The 19,451-nt window shown below is 37.2% G+C and overlaps 3 protein-coding genes across 3 annotated transcripts; all 3 read right to left on the bottom strand.

The window, feature by feature from the left end:
* Nucleotides 1-3,222: 3,222 nt before the first annotated feature.
* On the bottom strand, nt 3,223-4,233 carry LOC114517622 (beta-2 adrenergic receptor-like). Its single transcript, XM_028537409.1, has one exon. The coding sequence runs from the start codon at nt 4,231-4,233 to the stop codon at nt 3,223-3,225; it is 1,011 nt and encodes a 336-aa protein (XP_028393210.1).
* A 3,586-nt stretch (nt 4,234-7,819) lies between these two features.
* Nucleotides 7,820-10,333, bottom strand: LOC114517602 (alpha-1A adrenergic receptor-like). Its single transcript, XM_028537389.1, has 2 exons — nt 9,992-10,333; nt 7,820-9,870 (listed from the first exon to the last, which is right to left on the bottom strand). The coding sequence occupies exon 2, from the start codon at nt 9,551-9,553 to the stop codon at nt 8,591-8,593; it is 963 nt and encodes a 320-aa protein (XP_028393190.1). The 5' UTR covers nt 9,554-9,870; nt 9,992-10,333; the 3' UTR covers nt 7,820-8,590.
* Nucleotides 10,334-15,157: 4,824 nt separating this feature from the next.
* LOC114517570 (beta-2 adrenergic receptor-like) lies at nt 15,158-16,792 on the bottom strand. Its single transcript, XM_028537350.1, has one exon. The coding sequence runs from the start codon at nt 16,431-16,433 to the stop codon at nt 15,432-15,434; it is 1,002 nt and encodes a 333-aa protein (XP_028393151.1). The 5' UTR covers nt 16,434-16,792; the 3' UTR covers nt 15,158-15,431.
* Nucleotides 16,793-19,451: the final 2,659 nt, after the last annotated feature.

Genomic DNA, 19,451 nt, shown 5'->3' on the forward strand with positions numbered 1-19,451 from the left:
TATACAAAAGCGTTTTGCTCCACAGTATGGAAGGGTGAAAAAACTCGCAACAGCTCCGTGTGCGGCTCATTGAGCAAACGAACACATGCACGTCGGTACTTTTATACTAAGAATGAACCATAATATTCATAATTATTTACAAGAGGCAATTACTAGCTGCGACTTTAAAAGTAAAGACTGTATAGTGATATTCATGTAGACATTACGGAAACGTGTAAATATGTAAAACATTGTGTCAAAACATTAAATTAATATTGGGAAATTGTGTGAGATAAGTTCAACGCTTGCAACAAGTATAAAATATCTGTACTCTGTATAAATGCGCTATGTGTGGGGGGGGGGGTTGTTCAGGTTGTCGGAAACAATGTCAATGTTTTAAGGAATTAACAGAGCTGAAACTGAGTGCTTAGATGGTATGAATATTCATACATTCATCTTAGGGTGCGAGTGATACTTTGGAAAACGCCATGTTTTTACAGTGTGCAGATATTAATATCTTACTATGTTTTAGAAGTTTTGGCGTTTAGGCAATTCAGATTTATTGTGTCATTTTTAAAGTGTTTCCAGAATCTTGTGCGAAAATCATTGAGACACTCCTTTACCTGAATATGGTATATTCGACCTTATAGTAAGGTCGTCCTTGGCAGGTCGACCTTGATATCAAGGACAAGGTCGAATATACCGGATATAGCAAGGTCGAATATACCCGAATATGGTATATTGGACCTTGATAAGGTCGTCCTAGATAAGGTTGAATATACCGGAATATGGTAAGGTCAAAAATATAATAGCTACGCCTACGTAAATTCGTCCATGGTCGGTCCACCGTAAGGTAAATTTGACCATGGTAAGGTCGAACATACCGGAAAATGGTATATTGCGCTGTAGCACAACGCTAATGTGCAATGGTTCGTGCAACTCCAGTTGATGAGTTTGGATTAAACCGATACAAGAGACAAGACCTATTAAATACAAGAGACCAGAGGAATAATGCTCAGGCAGCATTATTAAGCCTTGTATTATATCGTTATACAGATAGACGTTGCTAGTGTTAACCGATATCTCCGTAATTTTGTCACAAAGACACAAGTGCCAACTAAAACCTGTATATCTTTATATACACTCAATATAGGCATAAACAAATACCAAAATAAGAATGGGAAAAAAATATAAAAAACATTCATTACTTGTTCAAGATGATCTTGTACTGCATGTGCTGTTTCGTCGTTTTTTCTATCGCAGTAACAGTCGTTGTCAGCAAAATATCGTAAGTTGAATAAGGCACAGTTGTCATGCAAGAAGCCATTTTGTTTTGTTTTAAAATTTTCGCGGGCTTTTAATAGCCGCGCGGGAGCGTGGGTTTGAATTTACTACAAAACTATAAAAATAAACTGGAATGATAACCGCGAAGTAAATATTTGCAATTTGTTTATATTACATAATTTATGTAATACTTAGCAAATGCATCAGACTGTCCCGAAATATACATATAAATATAAAAATACGAAGGATAATAAAAAAAATCCATTCTTAAAAGTCGGCACAAACACAATTCACAAAGCACAATGAGAAACTCTCATATACCAACGTAAATTTAGGCGCATTAAATTTTAAATTTATTGATTATTGCATAAACATTTTTGCACTTATTCTTCGCGCCTAATTTGTTCGTTCTGTCATTTCCGTACACTTTAAGACAAAAATTGAAAGTATCAAGTTATGAAAAAAAGCAAAAAGGGTTTAACCGGGTGAAATGATTGTTCAGTATATTGCAGACGTAAAAATGATGCCGTTATTGTATTCATTAATTATTAACGACTCAATAATTTAGGGCCCGTTTATAGCCTTGCCTTGGACTTTCTCTAAGGGCCTGTTTACATGGAGCGAGTTATCCCGGCTAGGGGAGGTAAAAAGCGCACAGTTCACAGGCTCAACTTTTTTGTGACTGCTCAAGAAGCGATTAGGAATGAAAATTTCTGGGTAGATTTAAGAAAAATTCACGATTTAAGACAAATTGCTGTACAAAATAATTTCTCCCTTTTGCATGTAAAACTTTTAATTCTCCGTCTGTTTGTCGAAATTTACATTATACCTTTATGACAGTGGATCTCGTTAATGAAAAAGCTCTAACAAGCAATATGTTTATTTAATTTATAAAGCGTAGACATGTTTAATGAAATCAATATATACAGTTAAACAAAATAAAATATGAACTTGTCGCAAAAAATTGCATGACGAAAACTTCGCACCTCAATTAAAGAACTGCACGGTGAAAATCTAATTCGAGTTTCGGTAAAGAACCATCTTTGCAGGATCAGGTTTTAATTCATTGGGTCAAGCTTTATTTCATATATAATTTATACAGTATATGTTTGTCACAGAACTACTCCATCATGCTTTACAGCGATATTTTCATGTCAGGAAATAAAGCATTTTAAGCGGGCAACGGGGATTTACTGCAAAAATGCAATGCATGCTCGCTCTTAAAAACGGCAAAATCGTCTGGGGTCGGTAGTATCAAGCCCGTTTAGCTTAAACAATGGTTAAGTTCAAAATAGAAAGCAAGTCTATCGTTTTATTCAACAAGCAAACTAAATATTTTTAACCATAATACAAAAATACTGTTTACAACTACATATTAAGTGCATAATATTCATGCATGTTGACTCATTCAAGAGAGATGTATTAGAGTGTTATTTAATTTTGACTTATCCGCCGTTTAAGCTAAACGGGCTTGATACCACCAGCCCCTGCATATAAAAGCCTGTAGTTTAATACCGTCATGCCAGTAAAAACAACACTATCGGTCTTTTAACTGTTACATTTCATATATTGTAATAGATTAAATATACATGCACCAATACGACCTAGTTAAATTTCATGCTATATTGATATTTCTTTCTAATTTCTGAAATATAGTAATTGAGACATATTCTTGCGGAATTTGTAACTACACCTGCATTCAGTCGATCTCCATTTAACAACAAAATTATGATGTTAACAATTTAAATTATTCTACTCTAGTAAACACTTGGCAAAAATGTTTAAATTTGGATGCCTAGCTCATGTAAAAACAAGAATACACACAGGCCATCGCTAGATTGCGACACGGTGCATATTCATATATTCGACCTGATCGTTTTTCGAAAATGGGCATCGAATATGCGCCCTCAGGCCACAGCCCAGTTTAGTTTTTTGCTACAGTCCTGAATAAAGACTGCCTTATTTAGTAAATTGTTGAGTCGTGGTTATTTGGAAAACTCTAGACTCTAAAGGAGGCCCGCACCAGTTAGGCAGACACTGCCTTACGCCAAGCCGAAAATCTCTATGCCAGTAAATTACCAACAAGGGATTGATCACTGCATTTGAGAACATCAATGCCTCGGCCCAGGGATCAACAACAAAGGTCATTGTTTGACTAACAGAATCACTGACCGCGAAATACACCATGGCCATCAACGCTGGAACATAACAGAGTAACACTGATGTAACAACAATGTAACTTGTTTTGGTGTTACGAAACACCTGCTTGGTATTGCTTCGCGACTGATCATCTGAAGGTGTTTGCATCGTCTGTATGGCTTTTTTGTGCTTACGAAGCAATCTGTGGATCCAAATCCATATTGAAATGACAATCGCAAGACCGGTGAAGTTCAGTAGTGCGCCGATAATCAGTAAAATAGAGTCTGGGACTAAACGCAGATGGGATATCACTAACAGAAAAAGTGTAAGCCAAGTCATGATTACGACCAATCTCAATCGAGGCCGTGTCAGGATGGTTTGATGTCGGTATGGATAGGCTAAGGTTATGAATCTCTCTATACTCATAATAGGGATTGTTAGAAAAGACACCCCACAACAGAAATATGTTATAAGTCGACATGCGATCCACAGGGGACAACACGAAGTGCCAAGAATTTCCAGCACCAATTTGGCGGCGTACACTGGATCAACCAGGAGGGAAATAAGAAGATCGCTGCAAGCTAGCGCCACCATCATCATTGATGGCACGGTGCGTAGGCGAGAATTCTTCGCGTAAGCCAAGATCAACAGTGAATTTAGCGCAACACCAAACACCGCGAGAATAATCAGAATCGGGACCAGAATCATGTTTGTTACGCGATGAGCGCCATCGGCAGCCTCGTTCCAATAGTAGGTGACAATAAATTGGTGACACAATCGTAGTTTGCCTTCGCTAGACCCAATTGTCCCGTTAGAGTTGCCTTCTTCCATGCCGTTCCCCAATAATGAAAAAAGGCCAGCTGTAAGGTCAATATTTCCTTATCATAAGACAGCTGGGTTGTTCGATAACTTCCGATACACCGTAAATTTTCAAAACATAAAATCCAAAAACACGATTCTTCAAATAGTTCACGCGAGTATGAAGATTCTAATGGATTATCTCCGTATAAATATACACGTCCTTTATTTTAATTTAAAGAAAATTAACTTTCTTCCCCAAGTTAATGCTCTATGTGGTTCCTCTTAGGACGGCTGTAGACAGATTATCAAGCCGTTTAAATAAAAAAATGTTCATAATATGAATTCTCGAATTCCTGAGTAAAATTTATACGGAGTCGGAGTAAAAACTAAAAATTCTCACTGTTCGTCTGTCTGACAAACGGGCGTCACTAAATTGCCGTTAAGACGTATGCTACGCTGTATCTCTGTTTATTAATTTTGTATGGATATTGCAGGGTAATTGCAGGTTTTAGTGAAAATAACAGCCAATAGGGGGACGCGTAGGAATATAATATATATCACAAGCGTGTGCTAAACAAACCTAATATTTATTTATAGGCAACTATTAATTTTGTGCATGTATGTTTTGTTCTTTACAGGCATATATATAGCTATATCGTTCAACTGTTTGGATATAGCTCGAAATAAGAGAATCGCCCAGGACCAGAATTTCTCGTCTGTAAACATTTTGTATGGGCCTTTTAAATTATCGCGCTGTATAGGCTTTAGGAAAACTTCAAAGGACTCAGACCACTTAGGACGAACAATCCCCGCGGTAAATATACATATATCATCTGTCATTATGGGCTGTTGAAACAATTTTATATGAAGAGGCATCACGATAGACGGTCTATGTGCCAGCATTGACTTATTTACATCTATATATTTGACCCGGCAAAACCTCACAATGGATTTTTTTACTTTTAGAATTTAAAAAACGTAGATTTTATTTAGAATTTTTTATTTACAACTTGTTTATACTGTGCTGAAATATCCATTCAAAATATAAAACTACGCCAGTTACTTCTTGAAAGTCCACAAGCACAATTGAAAACACATTAGCTGATCCTCGTTTTGTTTATTAAATAATTATTTGATAATATACGTATGCTAATGTAAATTCGCGTGTGATAAAATCAGACGTTTAGTGGTTTAGTTAGTGCTCAGTTGGGGAATAAAATTCTTTGTGCTGCTTTAATGCCTTGAAGGTTTAGTTATAGTGAAGTATTAAATCTCCCTTGAACTGTGAAAGTCTATAACTGCATGCAACGTAATGCTGCAGGTAAACATTAAGCCGTTGTTATTTAGAAGACTCTACACTTCTAAGGGAGGCCCGTACCAATTAGGCAGATACTGCCTTACACCTCGCCGAACGTCTTCGCGCAAGTAAGTGCCATTTGAGCACATGCATCAATGCCTCGGCCCAGGGATCAACAACAAAGGTCATTGCATGACTATTATGACTATCAGTGGTGAACGCAAACGGTGGTGAACCATGCATGAAAGCTGGAACATAACAGAGTAACACTGGTGTAACAACTATGTGACTTGTTTTGGTGTTACGAAACACTTGCTTCGTATTGTTTCGCGACAGACCATGCATATGAAGGTGTTTACTCGGTCGGTATGGCTTTTTTGTGCTTCTGAAGCACTCTGTGGATCCAAATCTACAGGCACGCCGGAACATCGATAATTGGGGGGGGGCATATATTCATATATTCGAGTTCTGCATTATTTGTTTCTTTTGAAATTAATTGTTTTTACGGTCTGTGAACTTGAATATATGAATATATGCCCCCCCAATTATCAATCTTCCGGCGTCCCTGCAAATCTATATTGAAATGACAATCGTCAGACCAGTACAGGCTAAAAATGCGTAAATAATCAGTAAAACTGAGTTTGGAATTATCCTCAGAACGAAGTATCACAAAAATAACCACTATATATAAGCCAAGTCATGATTACAATGCTCTCAATCGAGGCCGTGCCAGAATGGTTTGATGTCGGTTATGAATCTCGACTTGCGGTCCACAAGGGACAATGGAAAGTGCCAAGTATTTCCATCACCATGCATTCTGGCGGCATTGAATGGATCAACCAGGAGGGAAATAAGATTCGGATCGCCGCAAGCTAGCGCCACGTACGATCATCATTGATTGCACGGTGCGTAGGCGAGAATTCTTCGGGTAAGCCAAGATCAACAGTGAACGGGAACAGAATCAGACTTGTTACGAGATGAGCGCCATCGGCAGCCTCACTCCAGTAGTAATTGACAATCGTAGCATTACACAATCGTAGTTCGCCTTCGCTAGACACGTTTGTCGGAGAATTGTTTTTTTCCATGGCGCTCTGACTAATGAAAAACGACCAGCTGTATAAGGGGAATCTTTCTTTATCATATATATAAACAGCTGGGCTGTTCGATAACTTTAAGTAAACTTTCAAACAAAAAACTCCAAAACACGATCCTTCGAATGGTCAGCGAGTACAAAGATTCTAATGGATTATCTCCGTATGCAAATCCGTATTATTTTAATTCACAAAGGACTATACCTTCTTCCGCAAGTTCAATGAAGTTCGCCTCAGGAGTGACTGAATGTTCATTTGAATTGCAAAGTAAATAAAGTGGGAGTAAAAACTAAAAATTCGTACTGTTGTCTTGTTGATCTGTCCAACGTCATGCACTAAATTGCACTTAAGACGTATCTCTTTTTATTAATTTCCACATGGAAATTGCAAGGCATTAGTAGGTTTCCGTTAAAAAAAAAAGCCAATAGTGGAACCTATAGGCCCTATATTATCTCCGTATGCAAATCCGTATTATTTTAATTCACAAAGGACTACCTTCTTCCGCAAGTTAAAGTTCTATCAAGTTCCCCTCAGGAGTGACTGAATGTTCATTTGAATTGCAAAGTAAATAAAGTGGGGTTAAAAACTAAAAATTCGTACTGTTGTCTTGTTGATCTGTCTAACGTCACTAAATCGCACTTATAGGACGTATCTCTTTTATTAATTTCCATATGGAAATTGCAGGGCATTAGTAGGTTTCCGTTAAAAAAAACAGCCAATAATGGAACCTATATAGGCCCTATTTGCGTTATACTGGATTTGAATGGTCACAAGATCAAAATCAGCTATATCAAAGGGAGTTTTAGTCCTAAAAGTTTGAACGCGTAACTGTTTCAATATGATCAGCCGAATGAAAAAGTTCTAGGGACGAGATACCGCAAAAAAAACATGTAAATCCGGCATAGTGTATATAATATATATCAATATTCTTGTAAGTTTGCACGGTGACATCAAATAAGTAAATTAGCTTGTAAGTACACCACGTAAGTATTTAATACTGCAAAGCTTTCGGTCCGTTAACCCGGGCCTTCATCAGTGCAATATGTTCCAAGGCCAAGGTTAATGGACCGAAAGCTTTGCAGTATTAAATACTTATGTGGTGTACCTACAAGCAAATTAAAATTTAATCTTATCTATAGTTAAAATAAAATTGTACATTGTCAGACCCGCGTAAAATAGAAGAAATTCAGTATGAAAACAAACGGTTTCTTTACTTTTTGAGCCTGTAAAGAACGGTTTCTTTATTGTATCATTTTATCTTTATTGGTTCTTTATTCTATCATTTTGAACCTGTATGGCTACTTTATAAAATTCGATGTGCTGTCTGAATATCTAACGCTATTTAGGTTCGCTACGCTTCTATAAATGAATATATGAACTGGAGTTCTTGCTCATAAGAAATTGGAAACATGAGAAATTTGGGCGATTTTAACATTAAGGGCCCTCACGTTGTTATGGGCAGAACCGATGAGCAAATCGTATACTAAACTTTCATTGTTAATATTCTGTATGAGCCTTTGAAATTTTCGCTATAAACTTTAGGAAAACTTCAAAGGGCACAAAAGGACTGTTGAAATGATATAATATATAACTGTATATGTCGCAATATTGAATTTGTAGTCGTAGCTACTATATCTTACTCCCTAATTTTACAAAAGGATCTATATATACATTATACGTATAGATGTGGGTCGCCAAACTAATCCAATTTTTTATGTGTATATATAGCTAAGTAAAATAGAGAAATTTAGGTGACAATAACGTTTTAAGGGTAAAGCATATACGTAAAAGTGCATATTGATTTCAAATGCACATGTGTCCTAGCTGTCTAAAAGCGGCAGACATTCAAAACAAAAAGTTTGAGAAATAAAATTCATATGTAATATTTAAGGCATGCTATACTGAAAACGCACGTAGCGTAAGGAGTCTCGATATTTTCCCCTTGCTCCAAAATCCCTGCCTCTCTCCTCAGGGAACCAATTTGTTGATGACAATTAAACTAAACTTTTCCCAAGTGCAACGGTGGTCTCGTCAAAATTTCATTAACTGTTGTCCTAAAAGAACTTTTCCGCCAAAATAGAAGACTTGGATTGAGCAAAGAGTTCGAGAACATCACCGTCTCTACCCAAGGAGCTACAAGGAACAATGCTACAAAATTGTAGTCCTGTGTTGCGTTGTATGCAAGCATTACGAGAGTTGGGAAATAGAACACCAATACCGCTCCACAGATGAGGTAGCTTGTCCTCGTTGCGCGAAAGCTTGCTTCTTGGCGCTTTGAATGGTTCTGCTTTTCGCTTCCAGGAGTTTGTGTGGAGGCTATGGCAATATTATGGCGTTTCACGAGTCGGTTCACCCAAAGCCAAGTAAGACATACTGTCAAAATGGACAAAACTATCAGCGTATTTCCAACTGATGAAAGAACGGTGTACGAGACCGGACCAAGGTGTAACGGCACAAATATTAGCACCGAAATCCAGGTTACAGCGACGATTAATTTCAGTCTCCACGGTGGTAAGATATTTTGGTAACGGTAAGGATAGGCCAGTGTTATGAAGCGCTCGATGCATATGATTGCAACAGTCAAAAGGGATAACCCACAGCAAATATACGACGACAGTCTGGCCGCAATCAAAACAAAGCAACTGTGTGCACCACGAATCTCGTTCACCATTCTTGCAATACCAAACGGTTGTACGACAGTGTTCGTCATGAAATCAGTAAGCGCCAGAACAACGAGAAGCATGTTTGAGGAAGTTCGTACGGATTTGTTTCGCCAGTACACCATCCAAACCAAGACATTGAAACAGATTCCAGTTGTTGACAGTATGAGGTTTACAATAATGTAGAGAATGTTTGAGTAATAGTGGAAGCCATTCGCTGGGGCATCCAAATAAAATGTCAAAAAGGAACCATTGCAACGAATCAACACTGGATCATTGGAATGATTGAAACTGTCACTCATTATGTTCTCTATTCAAAATACTGACTGAGCCTGAGACGGACAAAACGAGACAAAGCGAAATAAAGAGTTTGGTTATACCCAAAAGTCTACAGCTCCTTTGGAAATCCTTCTAGCTTGTAGCATTCGTCAAATTGTTGACACTGTGTTAACCTCGCAAATCTCCTTTCAATTTTAACATACGACGCACAGTAGTTTAAAATGTTAGAAGGCATATACAATCAGCTTAGAGACAATACATATTCTTGACAATCACATCTGGTTCAATTCTTCGTCGGTAGCTCGTATCATTGTCGGTGTATATTTTGTAATTTCGCTGACTAAGTAAGGCAATATAATAGGAAATTAGAATTCGTTAAAAATTTATAAGAAACACAATTACTTAACGAGATGTTATGTAAGAAAAAACGAAGCCCAAGTTATAACTTATAGTATACTCACTGTTTGTAGTCGCCTTCCTTACTCCATAATTCAGAATTGAAAGCAAATATTGGTCGAGAAAAAAGTCAAATTAGCTTCGACTTATAGAATCAGCTTACGCGTACTAGGCCTATGTAAATAACAATGTAACATTTGTCGCTGATTTTAGCATATATGTACAGTCTCTTCGATAACTGCTTCTTGAACTCGACTGCGGCTTGCTCCTCAGTTCAATTCACAGCTGAAAAATTATCTCACAAATGAAAGGAATCGAATCAAATTATGATGCCATTTGTCATATTCGTGACTGTAACATGCATGTACTAATTGACGCTAAAAACAGGAGTATATAGCGTCTGCGAGAGAAAATCATATATATTTGTCTAAACAACCTGATCAAAAATAATTTGGACGAAATTAAAGACACTCCATAACAATTTGTACGTAGCTAATATGTTTTAATTTGTTCCGTATAGTTCACTTTGAATATACAGTGTCCCAGTAGCAATATAATCATACGTTGCCTGGCTTAAATGTATATAGCCCGATATATATATATATATATATATATATATATATATACTCTATTGCCGCCAGGGGTGCGCTGGCCAACTGATAAATGGTTTAATTATTAAAAAGGGACTAGTTGATAAAAACAAAACGTGTATTAAGTCAAGTCTTAATTAAAACAAGTCTTAATTAAAGCGATAAGAGATGCGATGTATATAATATATAATAATAACCTTTTCTAGAAAACGAAATTTGTGTTCTATAGAATCTATTTTTTCGTCCATTTATATTCCTCCCGTTTACAGTATATATTTAAATAAATTTAAGACGGAAATAATTATATGAAACGTTGTAGTCGTAATGTCAGCTAAGCAGCTCTGGTTGAGAAGGACAGTTTATCAGTATAATAATACAATTTGGGTTGGAATTGAGAATAGTATATTAATACTACAACATTTCAATAAGAGATTCTTGTTAGTACATATACAAAATTACGAAATGTTTGCATTAATATAAAAAGCATATAATCAATGCTTTGAATATTGTTATTGTTACTACATTAAAATCCGCCTTCGATCGCCATAAAATGTCGGTCTATTTCAAATGTAAATAAGTCGGAAAAACTGTGTGTTTTTAATGACATATCAACCTGTTCGGGAATATTTAATACCTACTATAATATTAGAAAGTCAAAATTGTAAAAATTACAGGCGAATCTTATCGGTAAAAAGGCTATCTCGATCTTTAGTTTCCAGATGCACGATTTCGAGTCAACAAAAACACCAGATATGTGTGCATGCATGTGCTTTGATCGTATTATATATAATGCATATAGTCATTATAGATTATATGTAGTGATCGTGTTTACCATTATGCATTATTAACATTGAATATTGATATTTATATTTATATTTATAATAACAATAAATGCGCGTATGGCCGAATCAGTCTTAGAGGAACTTTTTACTATCGCCAATGTTTTAATCAAGCTGGTTTTCAACGTAGTCATAACCGTGTCATTCCGTGCCATTCTGGTTCTCAAATGTTTCTGACAGTCCGATAATGTTTTTTTACATAAATTTTTTTGGTCACCAGTTATCAACAATACTTAGCCGACTGTCGGCCATTACTGAGAGCAAGGCTAAAGGACCAACAGAATTAGACCCTGTATAGCTACACATCTCAAGCGAAGCTGAGTCCGCTTGAAATAAATAGTCAGTCTTTTCTCGCACAGCTGTGCAACTTACAAGTAGACAATTTTAGAATATTACAACAAAACGCCGCGAATGAAAGAGGATTAACAGCAGGGTTCTGAAAATGCAGGAATCGACAACCAAGCAACGTGTATTTAAATTTTGGACGATTTTAACAAATTCCCTATTTCATTAGGACCTTTATTAGAATTGTTTACAGTATCTATGAGTATGAATTTAAAGCGGATTAGGATGAAAAGATATGAAACTTTAAATGTACTTAGTGCTCTACACTTGAACCGTTGAGTAGTTTTAGGTCGAAGCGATTATAATAACAGTTACTGTTTATCCATAATATAATATATATATATTTTAATCAATGTTATTCTCATCACCTTTTATAGCGAATTCTATAGTTAATCTACACCAGTCTATAATATATTTCACAATCGCATCGTAACGCTTGAACGTATACACAGACTATAGTGAAATATAATTAATAACGGTATCGTGTTGAGATTTCTATCTTAAACAGGTGCATAATTCGGATAGAACTATCTACACTTTTTTAATTAAGATTAAAACTGAAATCAGCAGCATGTTTACAAGTGAACTTATACAAAACCTGCACGCATGCATGTTAATGGAAAAATTAAAGAAATTTATGCCAACAAGAGAGCGACAAGTTATATACGATATCCTAATGCAATTAACATGCCCATTGTTAAAGCGGTTGTTGTTCACTTGGCTGAATATTTCGATTGGAAAATGGGTTTTTCTTGATTTTCATTTCAATTCTGACATTGTGACCGGTGAAGGGATTTCGCTCTGTATGGGTGAATTCTCACAATTAAAAAGAAAATCGATCGAAAAATTTCTAGCCTTTCAGTTCGACTCGCGAAATAGGAAAGTTTCCAATGAGCGCCTAATAAAATGTTATATTCAGACCTATCTTAATGGGTTTGTTTGAGGAATGCACTGCTGCGATCGAATTTTTATTGAACTAGGGTACCGTATGGAAACTTCAAAATGAAAGCGAATATACAATGTTCAGCTGGAAGGCCGGCTGAAACTCTGAAACTCAGCTTGCATGCAAATTAACCATTTCAGATGTTGTGACAATGGAATAGCCAATAAAACTTAACTATTTCAGACCATATGATTTGAAATGGAATAATTTGCATACAAGCTGAAAAGGTCTATTGGGGGGGGGGGAGTGTTTATTCATATATTATATATATTCTGCCGGACGAATTCTTTTGTAGTGCAATAGCTTACAAAGAAAACACGTCGGGCAGAACTGAGTAATGAATAGGAATAAACATCGCCCAGTTATCGTCCTAGTTTTAGCCCAGTCAGCAGGACCTCAACCGGAACAGCTTCGCAAAGCTCCTTCGAAACAAGAGAAACAGCGGCCCTGCGAAAGCAACTGTGACGGGTACATGCATTTGACATGCGTTATATTGATTGCCTGTACAGAGTGTATTAAAAAAAGCCTGGCAACAACTTAACATTCTAAAATTCATATTGCTCTTAAGCACAAGAGATTTTAGGCCTTTGGGAACCGGGTTTACAATGGCTTGTCAGCGTAGTCTTTTCTGTTGAAAAACATTGGACATTCATGAATATTAAATGTTACCTTTTTTTATACATCTTGTATAACTGCTATATATGTATGAACATTGTTTATAGGATTTAATGAAGTCTTTTTACTATTTTTATAATTTGCTTTACCAAAAGTTGGTCACGTAAAGGCAGTTTTATATTTCATTTTCTAAAGGTCTTAATTTGATTCGTATATAGACACCCTAATGTGATAGACACTCGATAAGACTCGAAAAAATATGCATGCACGCATTTTCTGTTATTACTATGATTATATATTTGCATATAAATTATTTAGCTATTTGCCTTATGCAATATGTGTGTATAAAGTATTTGTTTTTGGGGGGGTTCCTGGGGGGGTATAAACTATTTCGAAAATTTAACAGAAAAGTACGAAATAACCAGTGGCAAAACTAGCATCGATAATTGGGGGGGGGTATGTTCATATATTCATCTTTACAGACTGCATGTAAAAACAATTGATTTGAAAAGAAATTAATTCTGCGTATCACGAATATATGAGTATACCCCCCCCCCGGCCCAATTATCTTGCTGGCTACGCCACTGGAAACCACTCACGTCAATGACGGGTTTTTTACACCTCTCAGCAGCATTTGTATTAGTGTCTTATTACCTTAGCCCAATACACAACTCACTCGCTGTTATCTTATACCATAATACCATAATACCATGATGCGTCTGAGGTATCCTCAGGGGCTGTTTACATGAGCCCGGTCAGTACCCGAGATTCAATGAAGCGTGAGATGATTTTGAGGTATTGAAATGAGCAGATAACATGATCCTGGCAGTCATATAATCACCACAACTATAGCATGTGCTTGTTTGGTGTGATAAAGACTAATTTCAATACCTCAAAGTCCTCTCACGCTTCGTTGAATCTCGGGTAACCGGGCTCATGTAAACAGTCCCTTAGAGCATGAAAAGCTCAAACATATTATTGAAACATGCATCTGTGATTGTTATTGATTTAAATATCCTCTTCCCTACGTTTCCACCTAAGCGCCCACGCCAGGTTGCTAGCATGATAAGTATGGCGTATATGGCGAATAGGATAAACAAATTAGAGCAATGTGTTTGCGACAACGCGTAGATTGTGCATGTGATTAAATGAAATAGTGAATAAAAGATAAGAATTGCATTGTTTAGAATGCATCGATTGTGTTATCGTACCCTTGGACAGGCGTATTTTTAATCCGGAATAAAGGAATCAGAACGTTGACTGAAATGTTTGGCTGGTGAACAGGTGATTTGACGTGCAAGCGTCAGCAAACGTCGGTTTTAAATGCAACGGACAGAACTTCATCTGTAGAACCAAATGTAAAAAATCTACTATGAAAATTAGGGAAGGGGGGTTAACGGTATGATTTTTTTAACCTTTGAAGTTCAGGAGATCGGCGACGTGACGCCAACAAAAGGAAGCTTAACTGGATTAGGCGGGGGATAACAATTTGAGGGCAAAGCTACAGTATCGTATTATATCCACCTAACTTTATACCTAACTTTATGATGTCTAGCTTCTTAGGTCTAGGACAAATTTCCCCTTTGCCCTCTTGAACAAGATGCATGGTGCCGCGTCTTCCACAACATCGATCAAAAAGCTTGACATGGGATCGCCTGCAAATGTAGCTTACTTCACAATCGCCTGCGCAACCGAAAAAACGCCGAACAAGTATACAAGAGGGTTTATTTATATAAGGGAGAATTTGACGCGAATATTTTAAAAATCTGCTGTAAAGGAGATTGACGTGGAATTTAGGCGAATTGGTCTGAGCAGAATAGGAGAAAATTTAATTTCCTATCTTTATTACACCTAATAAAACATAACATGATTTATAAACGTGTGACCAATCATATTACCTCGGAAATAAAAAATTTAATTTAACAACTAGAGCAGTTTACGTTGTAATATACATAAGTCAATGTTGTGACATGGCGGCGTTCCCTGTTAATGCAACAGATAACTTTTCTGTCGCATCTAATTAAATTTTAGATATTACGATATGACCGGCATAACAACCGTGATTCATGTTTTTGCCAAAATCAATTGAAACAAACATAAAACTGTACATTGATAAAATCAATGATTTGTCAGGCTAAAATCGATGATTTGTCGGGCTTTTCCTGCGCGCAGATCATTCACCGCGATAGTTAGTAAAACTATTTTCAATTCCAATGATATCACGCATATCTCTCACGCAACATTTAAGTTGGCAGATCAAAAGCCTAGCAGTTTGCCTGAACTCGCTCATCCTCCAGAAAACATAAAGGGGATGGAAAAAAGAGTGGTCGAGCAGGATCATTTCGCCCCAGGGTGTGAGAAGGTACATGGTCATAAAATTCGTTGATTCGGTGTAATAATAGCAGAGCATCAAAACCAGCGGGAGGTAACAGAGAATAAGCCCCACGACGATCGCACCGGTCGTCCGCGTGTTCCTGTATGTTTGTCGCGGGGTTTGATTCTTGGCCTCCGTTCCAATTTGAGAAGGACTCTGACTGGTAGTTATTCTTCTTTTGTGATTTCTTAACAGCTTGTAAATCCATGTCCATATTGAGAGTAGCATAACGATACATATGATCACAAGAAAGGCAGCCAAAGCTAGAAATGTCTTATATGGTATCAACGCGATATGAGACACCACCAAAGCGAATGTGATACACCATATCACTGCCAGAATAACCTTCATTCGCACTCTTGTCAGAATGTTTTGGTAGCGATAGGGATATGCCAAAGTAATGAAACGTTCAATACTTATAAAAGTCACTACGAGTAATGAAACTCCCGCTGAGAAATAGGACATGAGTCTAACAAAGGTCCATAAGACGCAATTATGACCACCATAAGACTCCATGACCATTCTAGTCGCATGAAGAGGCAGTACTACAGCTGTGACCAGTAAATCGCTAAAACCCAATGAAAGAAGCGGTATATTAGACTTCGTACGTAAACGCGAGTTCTTGAAGTAAGACAGAATCACGAGAATATTCGCAATGCTTCCGAAAAATGCCGATAATACACTTATGATGATCATTAATATGTTCGTATAAAGATGAAGCCCTTCCGCAGGTACTGTCCGGTAATAAGTGACGACGACGTTGCTACATCGTTCTATGTCATTGGTGCCGTTTTCAGCCATGAAATTTCTTGTCAAATGTCAACCAAACTTCTTATTACGAACGTGGTCGATGTTACCTGACTGAATAACCGATTATCAATGGGATTTGTACCAAGTTTATGCTGTATCAACGACATTTACAGATAGCTAATTCTGTCGAGAAAGAGATCAAGTGTTATAACTATAGTGTTAGTCCAATTTTTCCAGCTGAGTCCAATATTAACAATGTATACCAAGTGTCTGCTTCAATTGGAGAACTTGGATGTTGGATGACAAATTCTCAAATACGGCTTGTAAAACGATTGTTGGATACAATGGTGGTTTATTGAATTCTAAACCAAAGTAAAGCTGTTCCGAACAGAGGTTTGTGTATATACGCCACGTCTGATAATCGCCTCTTTACACAGGAATATTTAACACAAAGCAGATACATACGCCGATGAATTAATAACACTTAATAACTGACCTATGGATAAGCCCGTGTACAGACTTCCTCGTGGTCGAGCATACACTAACATGTTTTGATATAAAAGATATAACAACGGAGTTCAAAAAAAGCATGAACCAAAGTTTAACGATTCTTTAGGGTAATTTTCCTTTCAATAAATGATGATTCATCTTACGGGTTGTATTAAAAAACGAAAAACAGTTCTAATTACTTGAAAACACTAATGCAGTGACTGCCAATCAGAAGCAATTTGTATAACAATTTATGTTTACCCATATATTAAAACAGTTATCTTAACCAAACAAATGCTGTGACATTTCAATATTGAGATGACAATATTATTGATGGCGTATGTGCATGTGATTTAAGTACATACTGAAAAATTACAACTTGCAAATTAAGCTGCGATCAAAGAGGGTCCGAGGTTAGGATGTTGCATTTCAATTTGAAGTCATATCGCTGATTTGAACATGACATTAGATCTACTTTATTCTATGAAGAATACGGCATGTCCTTATGGATAAGAACTTTTCATGATCCAAAACCTGCCATGTCACGGGCTATGCGGCATGCGTAATGACCTGGAAAGGGAAACAAACCAATGAGATTTCATCTAATATTTACAATTAGGAAGCAATAAAAAGTCTTACAGTGCAGCGTAATTATAACCCGTCCGTGCAGCCATTATTGAGCCCACGAAACTGACCGCAATGTCCTTTGTTTAACTGTGTTGATATATCCGTGAACCGGTCCAGTGACATGCGTCAAATTCTCAAGGCCTGCCCACAGAGTACCATGGTATACAAAAAGTCATCTCCGTTGCTCTTAGCTTAAGCACTATTCGTTATGATTCGTCAATCAACAACTATTACAGAAGCATATTTCCGCACTTTCCAGGCGGGAACTCCGGCGTTGCACTTCAATCAACGGCTTAAGGAAGATCAATTCTAGACACTCGATCCACTGCCTTCAATATGTCTTTAGGTACACTTAAGTTGTTTAACATGAAGTATGATAAACTTTGCCGCCTGTTTTGAATCAATGACCAGGTTGGGTGCATTCAGTTTTTGCTAGGGAGCATTTCCTCTAATATTAGCAACCAGCTCATATGAACCTTGCTAAGATGCTTCAGCAATAAATTCTCATCATTTTTTTCTAGTTCTTAAGTTAATCAGGCATGATAATCGCAGTTAAAATATAACTGTAATCACACAAAACCGGCGATGAAGGCAAATAAACGACTGGGTTGATAATTATCTGTCTCACGAACATCTGCCGATCGGGTTGATACGAAATTGAGATAAATCTTGTCCACACGTGTCCTCAAACTGTTTGCCAAATTTGTTTTCCAAACAACTGTGATCATCTCTTTCCAATCATTGTGGTCATTGTGGGAAGCAAAAGACATGTAAAAAGGAGAAAATGTAAGTGAACGATTGTTCTTCTAAGAGCTGGTAAACTGACGAATTTACCAAACTTGACTATATGAGCAGATTATATGAAACATTTGAAAACCAGGGTTGAATACAACTGGGTTGAATACAACTGGATATTCTCAGGCTGGGTTTAGTGTATGTGAGTATCAAAAAACACGGACAAAAAAATCTTTACAAAATGCAACTGAATATTGCTTGCATAACAAAACATGAAAAGTAACGATTACATAACAAATTTCCAACCCCATGCAGTGTCGCGAGCCATGTGCTTTCAGCGATTTACTAGTTACAGCTGTAATACATCCACTGCATGCAACCAGGCTGGTCAAAGAAATTCAAGGCACTCACAACTGCATTCTTGGACCTTTAACAGGCTGGCGTCCTATTACCCCAGTGGAGTATCGTTGCTAACGGTGACTTTAATGAGTTTAGAACGCTTCGTAACTTTGGCATATCCGTACCGTTATCAAAGTATCAAGAGGGTTCGTATGAAAGTCATCATGGCGAATGTATGGTGTTATTTCACTTGCTCTCGTGTTGTCTATAATCTTCGGATGGGAACATACAAAGTGTTCCTAGGGCTCTGCGCTGCTATAGTGGTTGCATGTCTTGTTGTCGATTTGGGCATGCGTGTTTCAGCCTCTAAGAAGTCACAAAAGAAAACACCAACCAAACGCCTGGTCAAACACTAAAAACTGGTACCGACACTCTGCAACAAACGTGAAAGAACACGCGAACAAGTGGCGCTATCGTAATAGGCCTTTTATTGTGTTACATATACCCCTCGTTCTCATGTTTGCTTACCACTGGACAGAGCCAGCAAGCTACACGGGAATTTATCTTGTTACGCCGTGGGGAGAAACAATTGTTTTTTTACAATCTTTGTTTAATCCGTTGATCGTCGTTTGGAGAAAACGTGAATTCCGAGCCGAGACAGTTCAAATTTTAATTTCTCAAATTTCATCTCTGCCCAAAGAAGTAACAACAAGGAAAACAAAGAAGGCACTGTTCCGTTGTTTGCTGTTAATAACCTAGAGCTGAGATGGATGTTTACAATACAATATCCATTGTGTATTCAATAGCGTAGCCAGTCTGTCGATTTGTCCCGCTATGCTACTATTTTCGTGTTCACTGACTCTGAAAACAATAGATTTC

The sequence above is a fragment of the Dendronephthya gigantea genome, unplaced genomic scaffold, assembly GCF_004324835.1.
Source record: "Dendronephthya gigantea isolate DGI-Jeju-01 unplaced genomic scaffold, DenGig_1.0 000009F, whole genome shotgun sequence".
NCBI classification, from domain to species: Eukaryota; Metazoa; Cnidaria; class Anthozoa; order Malacalcyonacea; family Nephtheidae; genus Dendronephthya; species Dendronephthya gigantea.